The following is a 16,449-nucleotide window of genomic DNA, read 5'->3' as shown; positions in this document are numbered from 1 at the left end:
TTTTCTAGGTGTGCATTAAAGTTACCATCATCAATTTCACTGTGACCAGGTCAGGTCTGGAGGACCAGTTGTTAAGGTAATAAATAAAGGGGGGGGGGTGGTCCTAATATTTTCTTTAGAAATTTTGAACAAAGAAAAATTTTAATGTATTAAAAGAAAACATCACTCATAAGCCCTCAACCACAAAGATAACAGTAAATGGCCAAGTTCTTTCATCACTTTTTTTTTAATTGATTTGAAAGAGGAAGGGAGAGGGTGAGAGAGATGGAAACATCAATGATCAGAGAGAATCATTGATCGGCTGCCTCCTGCACACCCCACACCAGGGATTGAGCCCGCAACCTGGGCTTGTGCCCCGACCAGGAATCGAACCATGACCTCCTGGTTCACAGGTCAACGTTCAACCACTGAGCCACACTAGCCGGGACTCTTTCATCACTTTTTGCAGCTGCTGATCTTGTCCAGTCTCCTTAGGTGATCAGGGATATTCTCTTCATTCTTGGCCATGGTTTGGGCCAGGCCTGCAGCCCAACCTGGCTCTTCCCCTTCACTAGGATTCCGATCTTGGGCAACTAAATGAAGTCAGTTGTCCTATGGTTTCTAGAGACTCATTACTCCACACTGAAAAAGCACTACTGCTCTCAAATGTATTTCTCCTGTCTCACTTAATCTAATTATTTTCTTAGTGCATTTATTTTTACCTACATTTGTCTACCTCAAAAAAAAATACCCTCCCTTGGTATACTTTGTATGTGATTAAATCTCCATTCCCCAAAAATGAGATTATGGATTATTTATATTAACCATTGGAATTAGCCAAGAAGTTTAGAAGGCAAAATATTTTAAATATTTATTAAAATAACAACATTGATGTTAGTTAAAAACTAACTGTGTGTGTATATTGATTAACTTCAAAGGAAAATATAATTTAGACCCATATTCAAAATAAATATGATCCTTTATATTCCAGTCAAGATTATTCTGATATTCTCCCGGTATCACTAATGAGTCTAAGTCTCATTTTCCTCATTTATTTTAGGAATCTATTCTGCCAACTGCTAACTTGCTTTAATTCTGCTAGGCTCACACCTTTCCACACAAAGGGTATCTCACCACAGTTCATGGCCATGTTCTAAGGACACGGCTGAACATTTTGCACACCAGCTCATCCCATGAGGAACTGAGCTGAGCTGTGTCGCTGAGCTGTTGCATGTGAGACTGCCTGGGCTGAGAGGCAGAAGTGCCAACAAGAACAGGGGAATGTTGAGGCTCAGTCCTGGATTGTTGAATCTCCAGGCTGCACTTTATACTCTTCTAAAAAAAATTCTATAAACAAGTGGATTTGCAGTGATGATTTCTTATGGTCTTCATGTAATAATTTTTTAAGTTTCTGAATTCAGCATGTGCATAACAAATAAACAAGGAGTTATTGTGTGAGGCAGTTCTTCAGAGCGGGTAATAGCATGTGCCCTGGAGCCAGCTGACCCAGGTAGGAGCCTATCTCTACCTCTCAAAGCCACATGGCCCCAGGAAATGACCCATAGGGTCTGTATGCTCATCTGCAAGCTAGGGTGATAACCACTGTGCCCACCTCACAGGAGTATTCAAAGGATTAAAAGAGAGAATCCACATAAAACTCTTAGCAGGGTGCCTCACACAGTGATGCTTAATAACAGCTCCTGCAAACAGTGCTGGGAGAAAATCATGAGAGGACAAATAAAGGAAGAGATAAGTTCACGTTTGGACAGGAAGGGGCAAAGGGGTGGGGTGGAGTGGGAGGCTAATGGTAAGGTCCTGTTATTAGATGCAATCAAGAATCATTTCTGGGAGGTGATGGGATAAAATAATGTTCCACACACCATTTTCACCTGGCACAAACAAGCATCAGACAGAAATTGAATGATTAGAGAAATCAGGATTGAGCAAGTTTCTCTAAGAGAAGATGAGCAAAAACTGTGGTAGTGTAGGCTTTGAAATACAATATAAAGAAACAGAACTAATATGTAATTCACTGAATAGCCACTATGTAAACCCAACAAAAGAGGGGCCTTGTGCATTAGGACTTGGCTAGTAGCATTAGCCAGTAGCAAATTATATATATAATAGTGGCCCGGTGCATGAAATTCGTGCATGGGGGCAGGGGTGGGTGTTCCTCAGCCCGGCCTGCAACCTCTCCAATCTGGGACCCCTGGAAGGATGTCCTACTGCCCGTTTACAGGGATCGGGCCTAAACTAGCAGTCAGACATCACTCTCACAATCCAGGACTGCTGACTCCAGCTGCTCACCTGCCTGCCTACCTGCCTGATTGCCCCTAATCACCCTGCCTGCTGGCCTGCTCGCCCCCAACTGCCCCCCTGCTGGCCTGCTCACTCCAAACTGCCCACCCCCCACTGTCCTGATCACCTCCAACTGACCCCCACTGACAGCCTGCTCACCCCAAACTGGCCCACTTGCTGGTCTGCTTACTCCCAACAGCCGCTGCTGTCCCATCCTGGCCTGATCAGCCCCTGGCGACCCAAGGTCCCAGCCCCTCCTTTTTTTTTTCTTCAGCGCCTCCTTTAGCGGAGGCCAGGGCCAGGTGGAAGCAAGTATCTAGGACTTATTTATCTTCTATAATTGAAACTTTGTAGCCTTGAGTGGAGGCCAGGGCCAGCCAGGAAGCTTGGCTTCCTCCATCACTGGGGGCAACCCAAGCCTCCTGCTTGTTCCAACTCCTTAGCTGGCCGCCATCTTGGTTGGGTTAATTTGCATACTTGCTCCTGATTGGCTGGTGGGCTTGACTTGGCGTGGCAGAGTGATGGTTAATTTGCATGTTTCTCTTTTATTAGTGTATATATATATATATATATATATATATATATATATAGAGAGAGAGAGAGAGAGAGAGAGAGAGGCAACTTTAGAGCACTGACAAAGCTATAATATAGTATTCAAACTTTGGTTCTAGTGACGTGGTGCGACTTGAGAAACCCGAGTTGGAAGAACAAAGAATCAAGCTCATTGTGAGGATCAACACTGATAAAAACCAGCTAAAAACGATTGAAGATAAAATCTTGAAAATGCTTTTTACGTCTGAAGGTAATATTCTGGACAATGAGGAACTTATTGAGACACTCCAGGATTCAAAGGCAAGTAAGATCTTTTTAGTATTTATAAAAAGTGTATGACTCCAGAAGTTTTAGCTACAGCCTTTGAGAGTTCCTGCAAAGCCTTTTACGGCAAGAATGGCACACACACCTGGCTTCCAGGGCTCACTTATGAGTAGACTTGTCTGGCACAAACCAAAGGAAGAGAAGATAAATTATAGACAATGGCCCCTCTTGTCTGCATTTTTTAAAAATAAAACGTAATGTAAAGAACTGGAACAAAATGTAAGTTGAAAGGAATAACACAATTATATATTCATATTAATGTCAGCCCTCCGGGAAGTCTCCCAATACTCCCAGATGGAATTAATCTCTTCCTTCCTGGAACACCTACAGCATCTTATCCAAGCCTCTATTATAGTACTTGTCCCTGTTTACCTTATGTCATAGGTATCTATTACATGGCTTATCTCTTTTGTTTGGTGGTTCATTTCTATGTAATAAGAATCTAAATAGTTCATCTTGATATTCTTTCTCCAAGGGCTAAGCATAGTGCCTTGGATGTATATATGGCACTCAGGAAAAATGTATTAATAGTAAGAGGAAGTTTTACATTACATGTATATCTTGCACTGAATTATTTCTCAGATTCAAATCATAATTTTAAAAGTATGCTGGGAATACAAACTATAAAATTATTATTAACCATTCATGAGAAGCATAAAATAATGTACTAAAAAATACTTTGATGGGGGAATGGTTTATGCTTTATATCCTACAGTCTCTTGGGATCTATCTCAGTATTGAAACAATAATAAACATAAAATTGTGGGTCTTCCATTGCTTACTTTTCTTTGCTTGTTTGTTCATCAATCTCTTGTGTGTCGGGGGGGGGGTTGTATGTGTGTGTGTTTTGTTTTGTTTTTTGTTAATCGTCAGCTGAGGACATTTTTCTATTGATTTTTAGAAAGAGTGGAGGGGAGGGGGAAAGACAGAGGAAGAGAAACATTGCTGTGAGAGAGACACATCAATTGGATTGGTTGCTTCCAGCACACGCCCCTACTAGGGCCCAGGATCAAGTCTGCATCCGAGTTCTATACCCTTGACCTGAATCGAACCCGTGACCCTTCAGTCCATGGACCAGTGTTCTATCCAATGAGCCAACCAGCTAGGGCTGTTCATCCATCTCTTTATCCTCTTTTCATTCATCCTGCCTTGGGTTTTTCATTTCTGGAAGTTGGTTGTTAATCCATTTATTTTTCTTATCAAAGTTTTATGTACATGCAAATTGTTTAAAGAACAAATTATTTCTACAAGGTTTGTTACGAAAAAAATAGCATTTCCTACCTTCTCTGTGCCCGCCCCTCTCTCCCTCCCCCCGCTCCTCCCGCCACACACACACACCTATGACTCCCTTCATAGACAACTGCTTTCATCTTTTTTGTTTGGGTTACTTGAGTTTTACTATCCTTTCTCTAAATAATAGATTCATATTGCTACTTCTTGAGTTTTTTCTTTTATACATTAACTGTTATCTCTCTCTCTCGCTCTCACACACACACACATGCCCTTCCCATCTCCCCCCTGATGGTAGTTAAACACTCAGTGAAGGTCTGGCTGCAGGTATTTTGGAAGGCTGAGAAGAGAAGAGCTCAGATCTTAGCACTCAGCATCTGTACATTCACCTAATCCCTCTGTTCTCAGTATGGTCTCTCAACCATAACAGTGCCTGGTTTCCTTCCATAAAAAAAAAAAAAAAAAAAAAAAAAAAAAATCCCCTCTTTTAATTTCCTCAGGGTTGAAACCTCTGTTTTTCAGCGAGGATGGGGCAGGACCAATCCCCCGGCTGCTGCGTGGTGTAGGGAGGTGACCTGGGAGTTTCTCAGCCACTTCTAATTCTAGGCCCTTCCCACATCCAGTGCTGCTGAGCCTTTGCGGGGGGAGGAGGGGTTCTGTTTTAGAAATTGGTGAGTTCTGGGCTCTCCCCTTTCCCTGGGTCTGCTGAATCATTGCCACTCTTCATGTCTGCTTTACAGGCCCCAAAACCATATTGATATTTCCACTTCCATTCCTCCTTGCCCCCTCAGGTTCTGAAAGGGGGCAATAGAGGGAGAGTTTGAGCTTTTGATTCCTGGATATAACTCCCTTTCCTGGTGGCCTTGGGTGGATAGGCTAGACTTAGACCCTAGCACCTGTGGCTATTGAGCACTTGAATGTGGCTAGTCTGCACTAAGGTGTGTTGTTAGTGTTAAATACACACCAAATTTCAAAGACTTAATTTAAAACTGTAAACAAAATCTCAATAATTTTTATGTGAATTATGTCTTTATAGTCAGCATATATTGGATTGTAGTGAGTTAAATAAAATGTCATGTTAAAGATCATTTTACTCGCATAATAAACTTAGAAAAGCTAGAATTACATATGTGGTTCACATTATATTTCCATCCAGTAGTGAGGGTCTAGGCCAGCCATGGGCAAACTACGGCCCGCGGGCCGGATCCGGCCCGTTCGGCTGTTCTATCCGGCCCGCGGAGCCGAAAGAGCAGAGGGTTCTCTTGCTCTCCCCTCTGCTCCTTTACTTTGAATTTATATTAGTTCACACAAACACTCCACCCATGCTTTTGTTCTGGCCCTCCGGTCCAGTTTAAGAACACATTGTGGCCCTCGAGTCAAAAAGTTTGCCCACCCCTGGTCTAGGCAGAAGCCTGAGGTCCCCGTAGCTCTCCCTTTAGTATAGCAAATACTGAGCAGCAGAGGGATTGCTCATGGACCCTTTGACTTTCTAGGATAAAGGATCTCCCCACCCAGGGACATCCACAGCTGGAAAAAAAGTGAAGGGGCCGGGAGGAGGACGGGGCCAGCCAGCAACACAGAGAGACTGAGGGAGACAGAGAAGGGACTCATGGAAAGCCCATGTGCTGAAAGGTTCCCCAGGGCCACGACCCAAAACACAGAAAACTAAGACGTTGCAAATGGCTCCAACTTATGTGGGCTTATAACCCTTCACAGGCAGCAGCTTCCATCCCCAGATTGCCTGACGCCCGTTCTGGGAATGCTAGGGAAAGACTGGGGGAAATATTAGTCTTCCTGATGTTCTGGGGTGGGATGTGGTGCCAGTATCACTTCCTTCCAGCCCATCTCTGCTCGCCTCTTTTGGGCCAAAAGATATGGGTGTCCCTTTCCCTTTCATGATGTGAACCTGGGTCATTTCAGGAGCACCTGGGAGTACTGTGTTAGTGCTCCTGTTTCAGGAGAAAATTCCAATTTGTCTCAGCGAGGTACTGCTCCAGTTTTCTCGGGGCTATTTGTGTTGCCTGTTCCCATTGGCCCATTCCTAACTCTGGGAGGAAAGGGCGTCAGCTCAGTCAGCAGGAGGCCGATGAGTCCTCAGACTCAGTCATTCTATCTGGGGACCCCCTTATTATAATCACCAATTCATCGTACCCTTATTTCTTTCCTACACATAACTCGGTATATTCCCCAAATCCCACCTTTCTTTTTTTTACAAAAACAGACTCTTAAGAACGTGTTTTCCTATGTTCATTCAGATCACTTCTGGGGCCATTAAAAGCAGGCTGAAGGAAGCAGAGTCCACTGAAGTGATGATAAACGTTGCTCGAGAGAAGTATCGGCCCGTCGCCACTCAAGGCTCCGTCATGTACTTTGTGATTGCGAGCCTCTCAGAAATAGACCCTATGTATCAGTATTCCTTAAAATATTTCAAACAGGTGAGTGTGGCGCTGCTGTTAGTGAAAGGGGTCTTCCTTGAAACCCTGTTGAGTTTCTTCTTGCCTCAGACAATCAGGAATCCAGTTATGGGGTAAAGTCCTCCAGGACTTTGGGGTCAGAGGCCACCTGCCGTGTCTCCTAAAGACTCGAGTCCCCAGTGTGCTCAGAACAGTCTGAGGAGGAAGAAAAGAAAGCTTCCTCTTGGCTTCCTCAACTCAGTAGCTTGCTTGTTTTCCTTTTTGCCTGCCTTTGTTCTCTCTCTCTCTCTCTCTCTCTCTCTCTCTCTCTCTCTCTCGCTTTTTTTTGTTGTTGTTGTTCGTTTGTGGGGGTTTTTGTGTGTTTTGTTTTGTTTTTTGTTAATCCTCACCTGAGAATACTTTTCCATTGATTTTTAGAGAGAGTGGAAGGGAGGGTGAGACACAGAGAGAGAAACAATGATGGGAGAGAGACACATCAATTGGTTGCCTCCTGTATACCCCCCAACAGGGGCCCAGAAGCAAGCCTGCAACCAAGGTACGTGCCCTTGACCAGAGTCGAACCCCAGAACCCTTTAGTCCGTGGACTGATGCTCTTTCCACTGAGCCAGACCGGACAGGGCTTTTTCCCTTCTAAGAGTCCCAGCTCCATGCTATTTCTTTATACTTTCTCTGCAGTAAACCAGCTTCCTCTCCACTGTTAGAGGTTTTTCATGTCATATCTCAAGTCCCCACCAGCACTTAAGTGAATTAATTGGTCTGTGTCTTTTTCCCAGGACTTTTATACGACTGACTCTCCTTCCCCTGGCTTCATTTAGAAGAGCTTTCCTTTGTCCCTTTCCCACTTTCACCGTACCGCTGTAAGACTCCCTTGTTTTATGTGTGGTCCCCCTACTTGATCTCATATTCACAGTTCACTTTTATCTGATGTCTTGTAAACAGGATTATTTTCAGGCCTCATTCCAGATCTCCCAAAAGCAAATTCAGTGTCACAAATCTTTGGCAAGCGATGTCAATTCACCTGACGAATTCCATGGAGAGAGAGTTTGCATCACTCACTACACAGAAAAACTTGGCAAGCACCCCCAGTGGTCCCTCTGGTCACCTCCGGAGTTCCTCTCAGCTGCCAGTGGCCTCTTCCTCAGCGCACCATCTACTAGCTCCCACCCGCTCTCGTCTACATTGTTGCCTTCTCTATACAGAGCAATTGAGCTTACTTTCGCTTCTCTAATCACCTGTGCTCATACCCATAACACACCTCAACAGATAAAGGCCTCTGCATGTATGCCACGCGCAGTAGGAAACGGTGGAGAGCTGTAGCTACTCCGTGTGTCCCTGCAGCACACCTCTGCTTCCTGTCACCGGCCCTCATTTCTTTAGGCAGGGCTGGCTCTCACACTGGAAGCCAGGCCAGCCTCTGCCCAGTGGTTCCAAAACACTCTCCACATCCCTGCGGTCCGAAATGGACTTCCACAGATACTTCCCATCAAACACCGTTCGCACTCCGACGCCAAATCCAACCTGTGCCGGTTCTACCTTTTGAGCCACACTTCCCCGCACTCCGCAGCAGCAGCCAAGTTGGTCATTCACGTTCCCCAGATTCACAGGGCGCTTTCTGTTGATCGCACTCCCTCCGTTCAGAACTCCCGCCCTCCCAGCTTGGATGCCACCTTCTCCAGTGAACCCTGTTTCTGGGGCTGCCGTCGTCTGGAGGCTCGAGTAGGCCGGTCGTACACATGGGCTCACTCTCGTGGCTGGGCTGTCGGCAGTGGCCTGCATTGGCCTCGCCATGTGGCTTGGGCTTCTCACAACACAGCCACTGGGTTCTGAGGGGGCACCTCCCCCAAAGCAAACGTCCTAAGAACCAAGGCGAAAGCTTTGAGATTCCTTCTGGCCCAGCCTGGATGTCATGCCTCATCGCTTCTGCTGCCCGCCCTTGGTCAGTTGAGTCCAGGCCAGCCCAGATTCAAGAGGATGGGATTTAGACTCCACTAGATCCATTCCTCAATGGGAGGAGTAGCAATTTGTGTCCATCTTGTATTCAACACATTTGCTCTACCCATTATGAGTTAAAACAGGATGTCTAGAGGAAAATACCAGGCTTGGCCTAGGGTCATAAAAAATTGTTTGAAGACCACAACGGTGTGTTTATGGAGGGATGGGAACAGACTCTTTATTCATGAAACACTGACGAAGCATTCCGCGGGCCCTGGCACCTAGGGGAAAACGGGGATGGGTGAGGCTGCAGTCAGACTCCAGCAGGCGAGAGAAGCCTGCCACCCCAGGCCAAAGCCGATCACTTCACACCGTTGTCCCTTGTGCTGTGGATCTTTTGAGACTGAACCCACACACCCTTCCATTCCTTCATGAGACTCTCTCAGTCTCTGCTGCAATGTCCCTCTCCCCCGTGACTTCCAGCCCAGCCCACCTGCAGATTCAGGCTCTGTTCAAGCTTCCTTACGCAATGTGGGGCCCTCGGGAATGCTTAGCTCTTCCTCACATGCTACTCATAGGTTCCAGGAAATGGCCCTCTCATGCCTACGCCCTCCATGCCGCCATCTCTGCTGCCCTCCCCGTGTTCTTGTAATGTGGGGCACCTCCAAGTAGGAAATAGGTAGGAAGGAAGTCTCCTTTAAAACTGGGTCCTCTTAAACGTCAAAGAAAATGCTAGCACACTCTTTCCACACCCTGAGAATTGTCTTGGGGCAGGGCCAAGAGGGGCACGTGACAGCACCTGGCCCTGGCATCGCTCACCCCAAGGGGGTTATCAAATCTGACTTGAGGTCATGGGAACCCTGGTTCTGCCGGCTCCCCTGCATTTCTCTGTGTTTTCTGTCTCTCATCGAGATGATGCCTTTGGGATGTTGTCCGGAGTTTGGCATTGGCCCGTTTCTGAAGAATGGGGAGAGAAGGGGGAATGCAAAAAATAAGTATCACGTGCCAATGTGGGATGAATTCTGGACTTTTCCATAGCACAGTACCCATGCCCTGTGCTGCTTTTGTTCACTGAATATGAGGAAAGGGAGGCGAGGAGCAGAGATGTGATTTTCCTCCACAAAAATGGAATGAAATCATGGACATTGACCGAGCCCTCTCTCCCACAGTTGTTCAATACAACAATTGAAACTTCTGAGAAGACAGATGATCTACAGCAGCGCATGGAAATACTCCTAGAGCAAACCCTCCTGACTGCATATGCCAATGTTTCGAGAGGACTCTTTGAACAACATAAACTCATCTACAGCTTCATGCTCTGTGTTGAGATCATGCGTCAGCAAGGAAGCTTAACTGATGCCGAATGGAATTTCTTTCTCCGAGGTTCTTCAGGATTAGAAAAGGTACCTGTTTCAAGTTCAGGTTGTAAATGTTACTCTATCTAGAGCCCACAAGCACCTACCAAGGGAATCCATTTGGCCATGTGGCCCAGGGTGGGGCCTCTGGGGGTCCAGAGGCCCAGGCTGTAGCTTAGCTCTGTCTCTGGGTGATGTGACAGTTATCCTCCGTAAGCAGCAATGGCCTCCCCTACACAAAAGGGATGCTGGGAGTAACCAGGGAGCTAGAAGATGTGAATGTTTTTAACTATCTTAGCCCAGCCGGCATGGCTCAGTGGTTGAGTGCCAACCTATGAGCCAGGAGGTTATGGTTTAATTCCTAGTCAGGGCACATGCCTGGGTTTCGGGCTTGATCCCCAGTGTGAGGCCTGCAGGAGGCAGCCTATCAATGATTCTCTCTCATCATTGATATTTCTATCTCTCTCACCCTCTCCCTTCCTTTCTGAAATCAATAAAAATGTATTTTTTAAAAAGTGGACCATTTTACAAATATGAAGAGTTAAAATTTAATAAAAGCTGAAATTCATAGATTTGATGATACTGTTGATGAAATCATGACCTTCTATTTCCTCCTGGATGCACCTTTCATTATAAAGTATGGGAGTAATAGAACTTGGTCATTACCTTCTGTAATACGAGTTCTGCTACAGTTTCCTTCTTCATGTTCATCCTTTTATCTAACTTGCTCCAGCCACTTAAGATGGACTGACTCATCCACATACTACACACCTGGTGGCCCCTGAATTAAGCCATCCTCTCCCCAACTCCTGCCTGCAATTCCATCCAGCCCCATGCTAAACTCTTGGCTCTGTTCTGCCACTATTGAGCCCTGCCCTTGGCCCCTGCAGACATGATAACAGCCCCTGTTTGCCAGCATTGAGCCTGAGTATATCCCTGGGAAGTTGGACTTGATGCTTTTATTTGACTCCCAGTGCCCTATGCTCCCAGGACAAGCCCAGGCGAGACCTTTCCACCAGGTGATCCTGCTTCCCCAACCCCCACCCATCTTGCATGGATAGGTGTTCTATCAATGCTATCTTAACTTCATAATCACAGTTAATACTTGCCAAGGGCTAGCCGTGGAAGTAGATCAACTCACTTATCACTCTCAATATTCCTCTTATGTGAGTTCCTAACTTTATCTCTAGTCTGCAGGTAAGATAATTAGGCACAGAGAAGTTAAATTACTTGTCAAGATCACATACCTATACTTAATAGGGGTTTGGAACCAGGATTTGGAGCCTCGCAGTCTGTAGAGCTTGCCCTGTTACCCTACTACATGTACCAGTGTTTCATCTACAGCTGCCTGTTAGTTGCTCATTCAGCCAGGCCCTCTGTCCTCACAGCACTCCTGTTAGCCTTGTTTATAGTCGTCCCAAGGCTTTTCAAGAACTTTCCAAAACCATATAACTGGTGCATGAAGGGGTCTGATTCAAACCTGTGTCTAAATTCCCAAAGCCCATGTCCATTCCAGTACCACCTGTTACTTCTCATGAGCAACATATTTCAAAAAGAAATTTAAAATATTTTAAATGCCATCAAAGTCAAAACTTTAAGTTATCCAGAAATCACCTTCAGAAACTTCTCAAATGTTGTGGGTTTCTTTAAATTTACCTATCTTTTCCTCCATCACCGGGAAATATTAATGATTCTTGACTGATTTTGCTTTAGAAATGTGTTTGGGGATCTTTTATCTAAGTTACTTTAGTTACTAGTATCTTAATACTTGTATTTTCCATTTTTATTATAAGTGCTCCATATCAATAGATCAATAAGTCAATAGAATAAAAAAAAAGGAGCCCTAGCTGGTTTGGCTCAGTGGATAGAGCATCAACCTGCAAACTGAAGGGTCTTGGGTTCGATTCCAGTCAAGGGCATATGCCCGGGTTGCAGGCTCGATCCCCAGTAAGGGGCATGCAGGAGGCAGCTGATCAATGATTCTCATCATTGATGTTTCTATCTCTCTTTCCTTCTCCCTTCCTCTCTAAAATCAATAAAAATGTAATTTTAAAAAATAGAATAAAAAAGTAAAACCCCATGATCATCTTAGTAGACACAGAAAAAGCATTTGGCAAAACCCAACAACCTTTCATCATAAAAACACTCAACAAACTAGAAATAAAAGAGAACTTCCTCAACTAGATAAAGGGTGTGTACAAAAACCCACAGCTAACATGACACTTCATGATGAAAGCCTGGATGCTTTCCCCCTAAGATCAGAAACAAGACAGGATGTCTACTCTAATCGCTTCTTTTTGACATTGTACGGAGATTCTTCTCAGGTCAATTGGCAAGAAAATGAAATAAAAACATCCAGACTGGAAAAGAAATAAAACTATCTCCATTTGCAAATGACATGATTTTGTGTACAGAAAACACTAAAGAACCTACTAAAAAAATTATTAGAATTAATAAACAAGTTCAGCAAGATGGCAGGTTCAGAATCAATATACGAAATTAATTCATATTTCTTCTGTACACTTGCAATGAAAAAGAATAAAAGTGAAATTAAGAAAACAATTCTACTTACAGTGGCATCAGAAAGAATAAAATACTTAGAAATAAATTTAACCAAGGAAGTTCAAAAATATACTCTGAAAACTATAAAACATGTTGAAAGACATTAGAGGGCCTAAATAAATGGAGAAACATCCCATGTTCATGGATTGGATACTTAATATAGTTAGGATGGCAATATCCCCAAATTGATGTACAAATTCAATAGAGTCCCTATCAGAACCCCAGCTGACTTCTTTGTAGAAATTGACAAGCTCATTCTAAAATTCTGTGGAATTGAAAAGGATCCTAATCCCGAAGCTTACTACAAAGCAGCAGTAATCAAGACAGTATGTCTAGCATAAAGATAGGTATACAGATAAATGGAATCAAATTTGAAAATCCAGAAATAAATCCATATGATTGTGGTCAAGCGATTTTTGACAAGGAGGCCAAGACAATTTATTGGGAAAAGAGGTCTTCTCAACAAATAGTGCTGGGGCGACTGGATAGTCACATGCAAACCTTACATCACACCATATTTAACTTAAAATGGACCAAAGATATAAATATAAGACCTAAAATTCTTAATAGAAAACATAGGAGTAAATTTTCATGAACACAGATTTCTTTCTTTATTTATTTAATTTATTTATTTATTTATTTATTTATTTATTTTGGTTAATCCTCACCTGAGGATATTTTTTCCATTGATTTTTAGAGAGAGTGGAGGGAAAGAGGGAGGCGAAGAGAGAGAGAGAGAGAGAGAGAGAGAAACATCCATATGAGAGAGACACATTGATTGGTTGTTTCCGCCATGCACCCCAACTGAGGCTAGGGATCAAACCTGCAACCCAGGTACGTGCCCTTGACTGGAAATTGAACCTGTGACCCTTGGTGCACAGGCTGATGCCCTAACCACTGAGAACACCAGCCTCAGGACCACATATTTCACAATGGATCCTTAGATGTGATGCCAAAAGCATGAGCAACAAAATAAATTGGACTTCATCAAAAAGAAACATGTTTTTGCCCTGGCCGGTGTTCTCAGTGGTTGGAGCATCGGCCGAAGCACTGAAGGATCACAGGTTCAATTCCCGGTCAAGAGCACATAGACCTGGGTTGCAGGTTTAATCCCCAACCCTGGTAGGGGTGCATGTGGGAGGCAAACAATTGATGTGTCTCTCACATCGAGGTCTCTCTCTTTCACTCTCTCTCTCTCTTCCCCTCCCCCCTCCCTTCCACTTTCTAAGAATCAATGGAAAAAATTGGGTGAGGATTAACAAAAAATACAAAATAAAAATAAATAAATATATTTTTGCTTCAAAGGACACTCTGAAGAAAATGAAAAGACAACCCACAGAATGGGAGAAAATATTTGCAAATAATATTTGATAAAGGATTTCTATCTAGAATATATAAATAACTCTTATAACTCCATAATAAAAAAGACAAATGATCTAACTTAAAAATAAAGGACCTGAGGAGATAGTTCTCCAAGGAAGATACTAAGCACATGAAAAGATGCTTGACATTATTACTCATCAGGGAAATGCAAATCAAAACCGCATTTGTGAGATACCACTTCACACCCAGTAGAATGGCTTTAATAATAATAATAAAAAAGACAGGTAATAAAAAGTGTTGGTGAGGATGTGGAGAAATTAGATCCCTCATAAACTGTTGGTGAGAGCAAAAAAGGTGCAGCTTCTTTGGAAATGAACCTGGCAAATCCTCAAATAATTAAACATCGAAGTACCATAAGATGCAGCAATTCCACTTATAGGTATACACCAAAGAGAAAACATATGTCCATAGAAAAACTTGGGCATGAACATTCATAGCAGCATTATTCATAATAGCCACAAGGTAGAAACAACCCAAATGTCCATCAGCTGATGAGTGGATAAATGAAGTCTGCTATACCCAGACAATGGAATATTATTTAATGGAAGCATGAATAAACCTTGAAAACATTAAGCTCAGTGAAAGAAGTCAGTCACAAAATACCAGATATTATAAAATTTGATTTATATGAAGTGTTCAGAATAAACAAATCTACAGAGACAGAGAGCAGTGTAGTAGTCGTTTGTGGGTAGATAGGAGGGTAATAGCTAAGGGTACATGGGGGTGTTGAAGAGGCAAAATGTTCTAAAATTCACTGTGGTCATGGTTGCACATATCTGTGAATTTACTAAAATACATTAGATTGAATGCTCTAGATGGGTGAAGGGCAATGGTGTGTGAATTGTGTCTCAATAAAGCTGTTTTAAAGTGTAGTATAGAACTTCAGGCAAATATTCATGAAATTTTCAAAAAAACTAGTTTCAGTCTACAATCACAGCTGTTTCTATATCTTTTTAAACTGTTTACTCACATGAAAGTGCTTCATGAACTACCACCAGATGGCATAGTACTTTTCCCAGAAATTTCTAGGGATATATGAAGCGCTTAGACATACACTCAACTAAGCTAGAATAAGATTGCCACTTGTTTTGCTATTGATATTGGTCTTCTACTCACCTTTTCCCACCTCCTAGAGGTGAGAACATCTGGAAATCTGATTTGGAGACTAGATCGTCCTGGGGGGAAAAAATCATTAACCATAAGAATACTTGGGGGTTGGGAGAGACTAGTGTGTGTTGGAGAACAGGCTGGAAGTAGCGTTAACAGATTTAATGTTAATTCTTCACCCGATCAGCTGCTTTTGGCAATGTCAACCTGAAAGATTTCATCAGCTGCACTTCTGTGCAAAGGTCTACAGGTAGAATAGATCCCATACCCTTTCTATTTCACCATAGCTTATTACTTCTTTTAGGTAAATGGTTATTTTTAACATACTATTAGAGCTTGATTTTTCACTTAGACAAGGTGAAAGCATATTTTGTGGCTGCCTTTGTGAATTATTACTCATTTTCTTTCTGTCTTATAATAGGAACGCCCACCTAAGCCTGAAGTTCCCTGGCTGCTTACTCAGGTGTGGTACTCATGCTATGACTTAGAAGAATCATTTCCAGTTTTTAAAGGACTTACACAATTTATGTTGTTACATCCTGTTTGCATACAATTAGGTATGTAATATGGAAAAAGGATCTGCTATCAGGGTTTGTGAACAGGCTCACCAATCCTAACTTTATCGTCTCCTTTAACCTTTTCTGCAATATCAGTATTTTTCCTCTAGGAAATTTCTTCATGGTTAAGAAATTATTAATTACTTGTTTTCCCAATTTCTTGAGTTGAATGCTTAGCCCATGAATTTTCAATATTTCATATTTACTATTTTATCCATTTTAAGAGTATATACATTTGCCTCTAAGTGTTGCTTTAGCTGCATCTCTTTTTCTTGAAGTATAACATGCATATGGAAAAGTGTACAAAATCAAAATTGTACAATTTGTTTATCAAAAACTGACTACACTTAATGGGCCAGTACACAAAAATCAAGAACTGAATCAGTCCCAGCCTCCCAAAATCCCCTCATACTCCTTCACAGAATCCTTACCCCTTCCCCAGAGGTAATGACTGCTCTGATTATAACATTCTATATTAATTTTTCTCCACAACTTTTAATATGTACCCATTTTAATTCTAAAATTAAACTCTTTAATTCAAAAACATTTAGGATATTTTGGGACTATCTTTTTATTAATAATTTAATTCTATTATGAAAATTACATTCCTAGTCTGCATAAAATTGATTCTTTACCATTTCTTTAGACTTCAGTTTATGTAAAATATTCCATATGTGACATTTCTTGGATGCAAGACTCCATAAGTTTAGTTAATATCCACCACCAAGCATAATTACAGAATTTTGTGTGTGTGGT

The 16,449-nt window shown here is 42.7% G+C and overlaps 1 protein-coding gene across 1 annotated transcript in view; it reads left to right on the top strand.

The window, feature by feature from the left end:
* The window catches only part of DNAH6 (dynein axonemal heavy chain 6), a gene marked incomplete at its 5' end in the record, with an annotated part of 243,258 nt that overhangs the window by 185,649 nt on the left and 41,160 nt on the right, over nt 1-16,449 (top strand). The window contains 5 exons of the mRNA XM_080684947.1: nt 9-76; nt 2,949-3,129; nt 6,639-6,818; nt 9,899-10,132; nt 15,558-15,693. Coding sequence (XP_080541073.1) covers nt 9-76; nt 2,949-3,129; nt 6,639-6,818; nt 9,899-10,132; nt 15,558-15,693 — 799 coding nt within the window. The remainder of the gene's footprint in view (nt 1-8; nt 77-2,948; nt 3,130-6,638; nt 6,819-9,898; nt 10,133-15,557; nt 15,694-16,449) is intronic.

This window comes from Plecotus auritus (genome assembly GCF_963455305.1).
Source record: "Plecotus auritus genome assembly, chromosome: 8".
Lineage (NCBI taxonomy): Eukaryota > Metazoa > Chordata > Mammalia > Chiroptera > Vespertilionidae > Plecotus > Plecotus auritus.
Note: the sequence above shows the minus strand (reverse complement) of the source record. Positions and strands in the feature narration are given on the sequence as shown.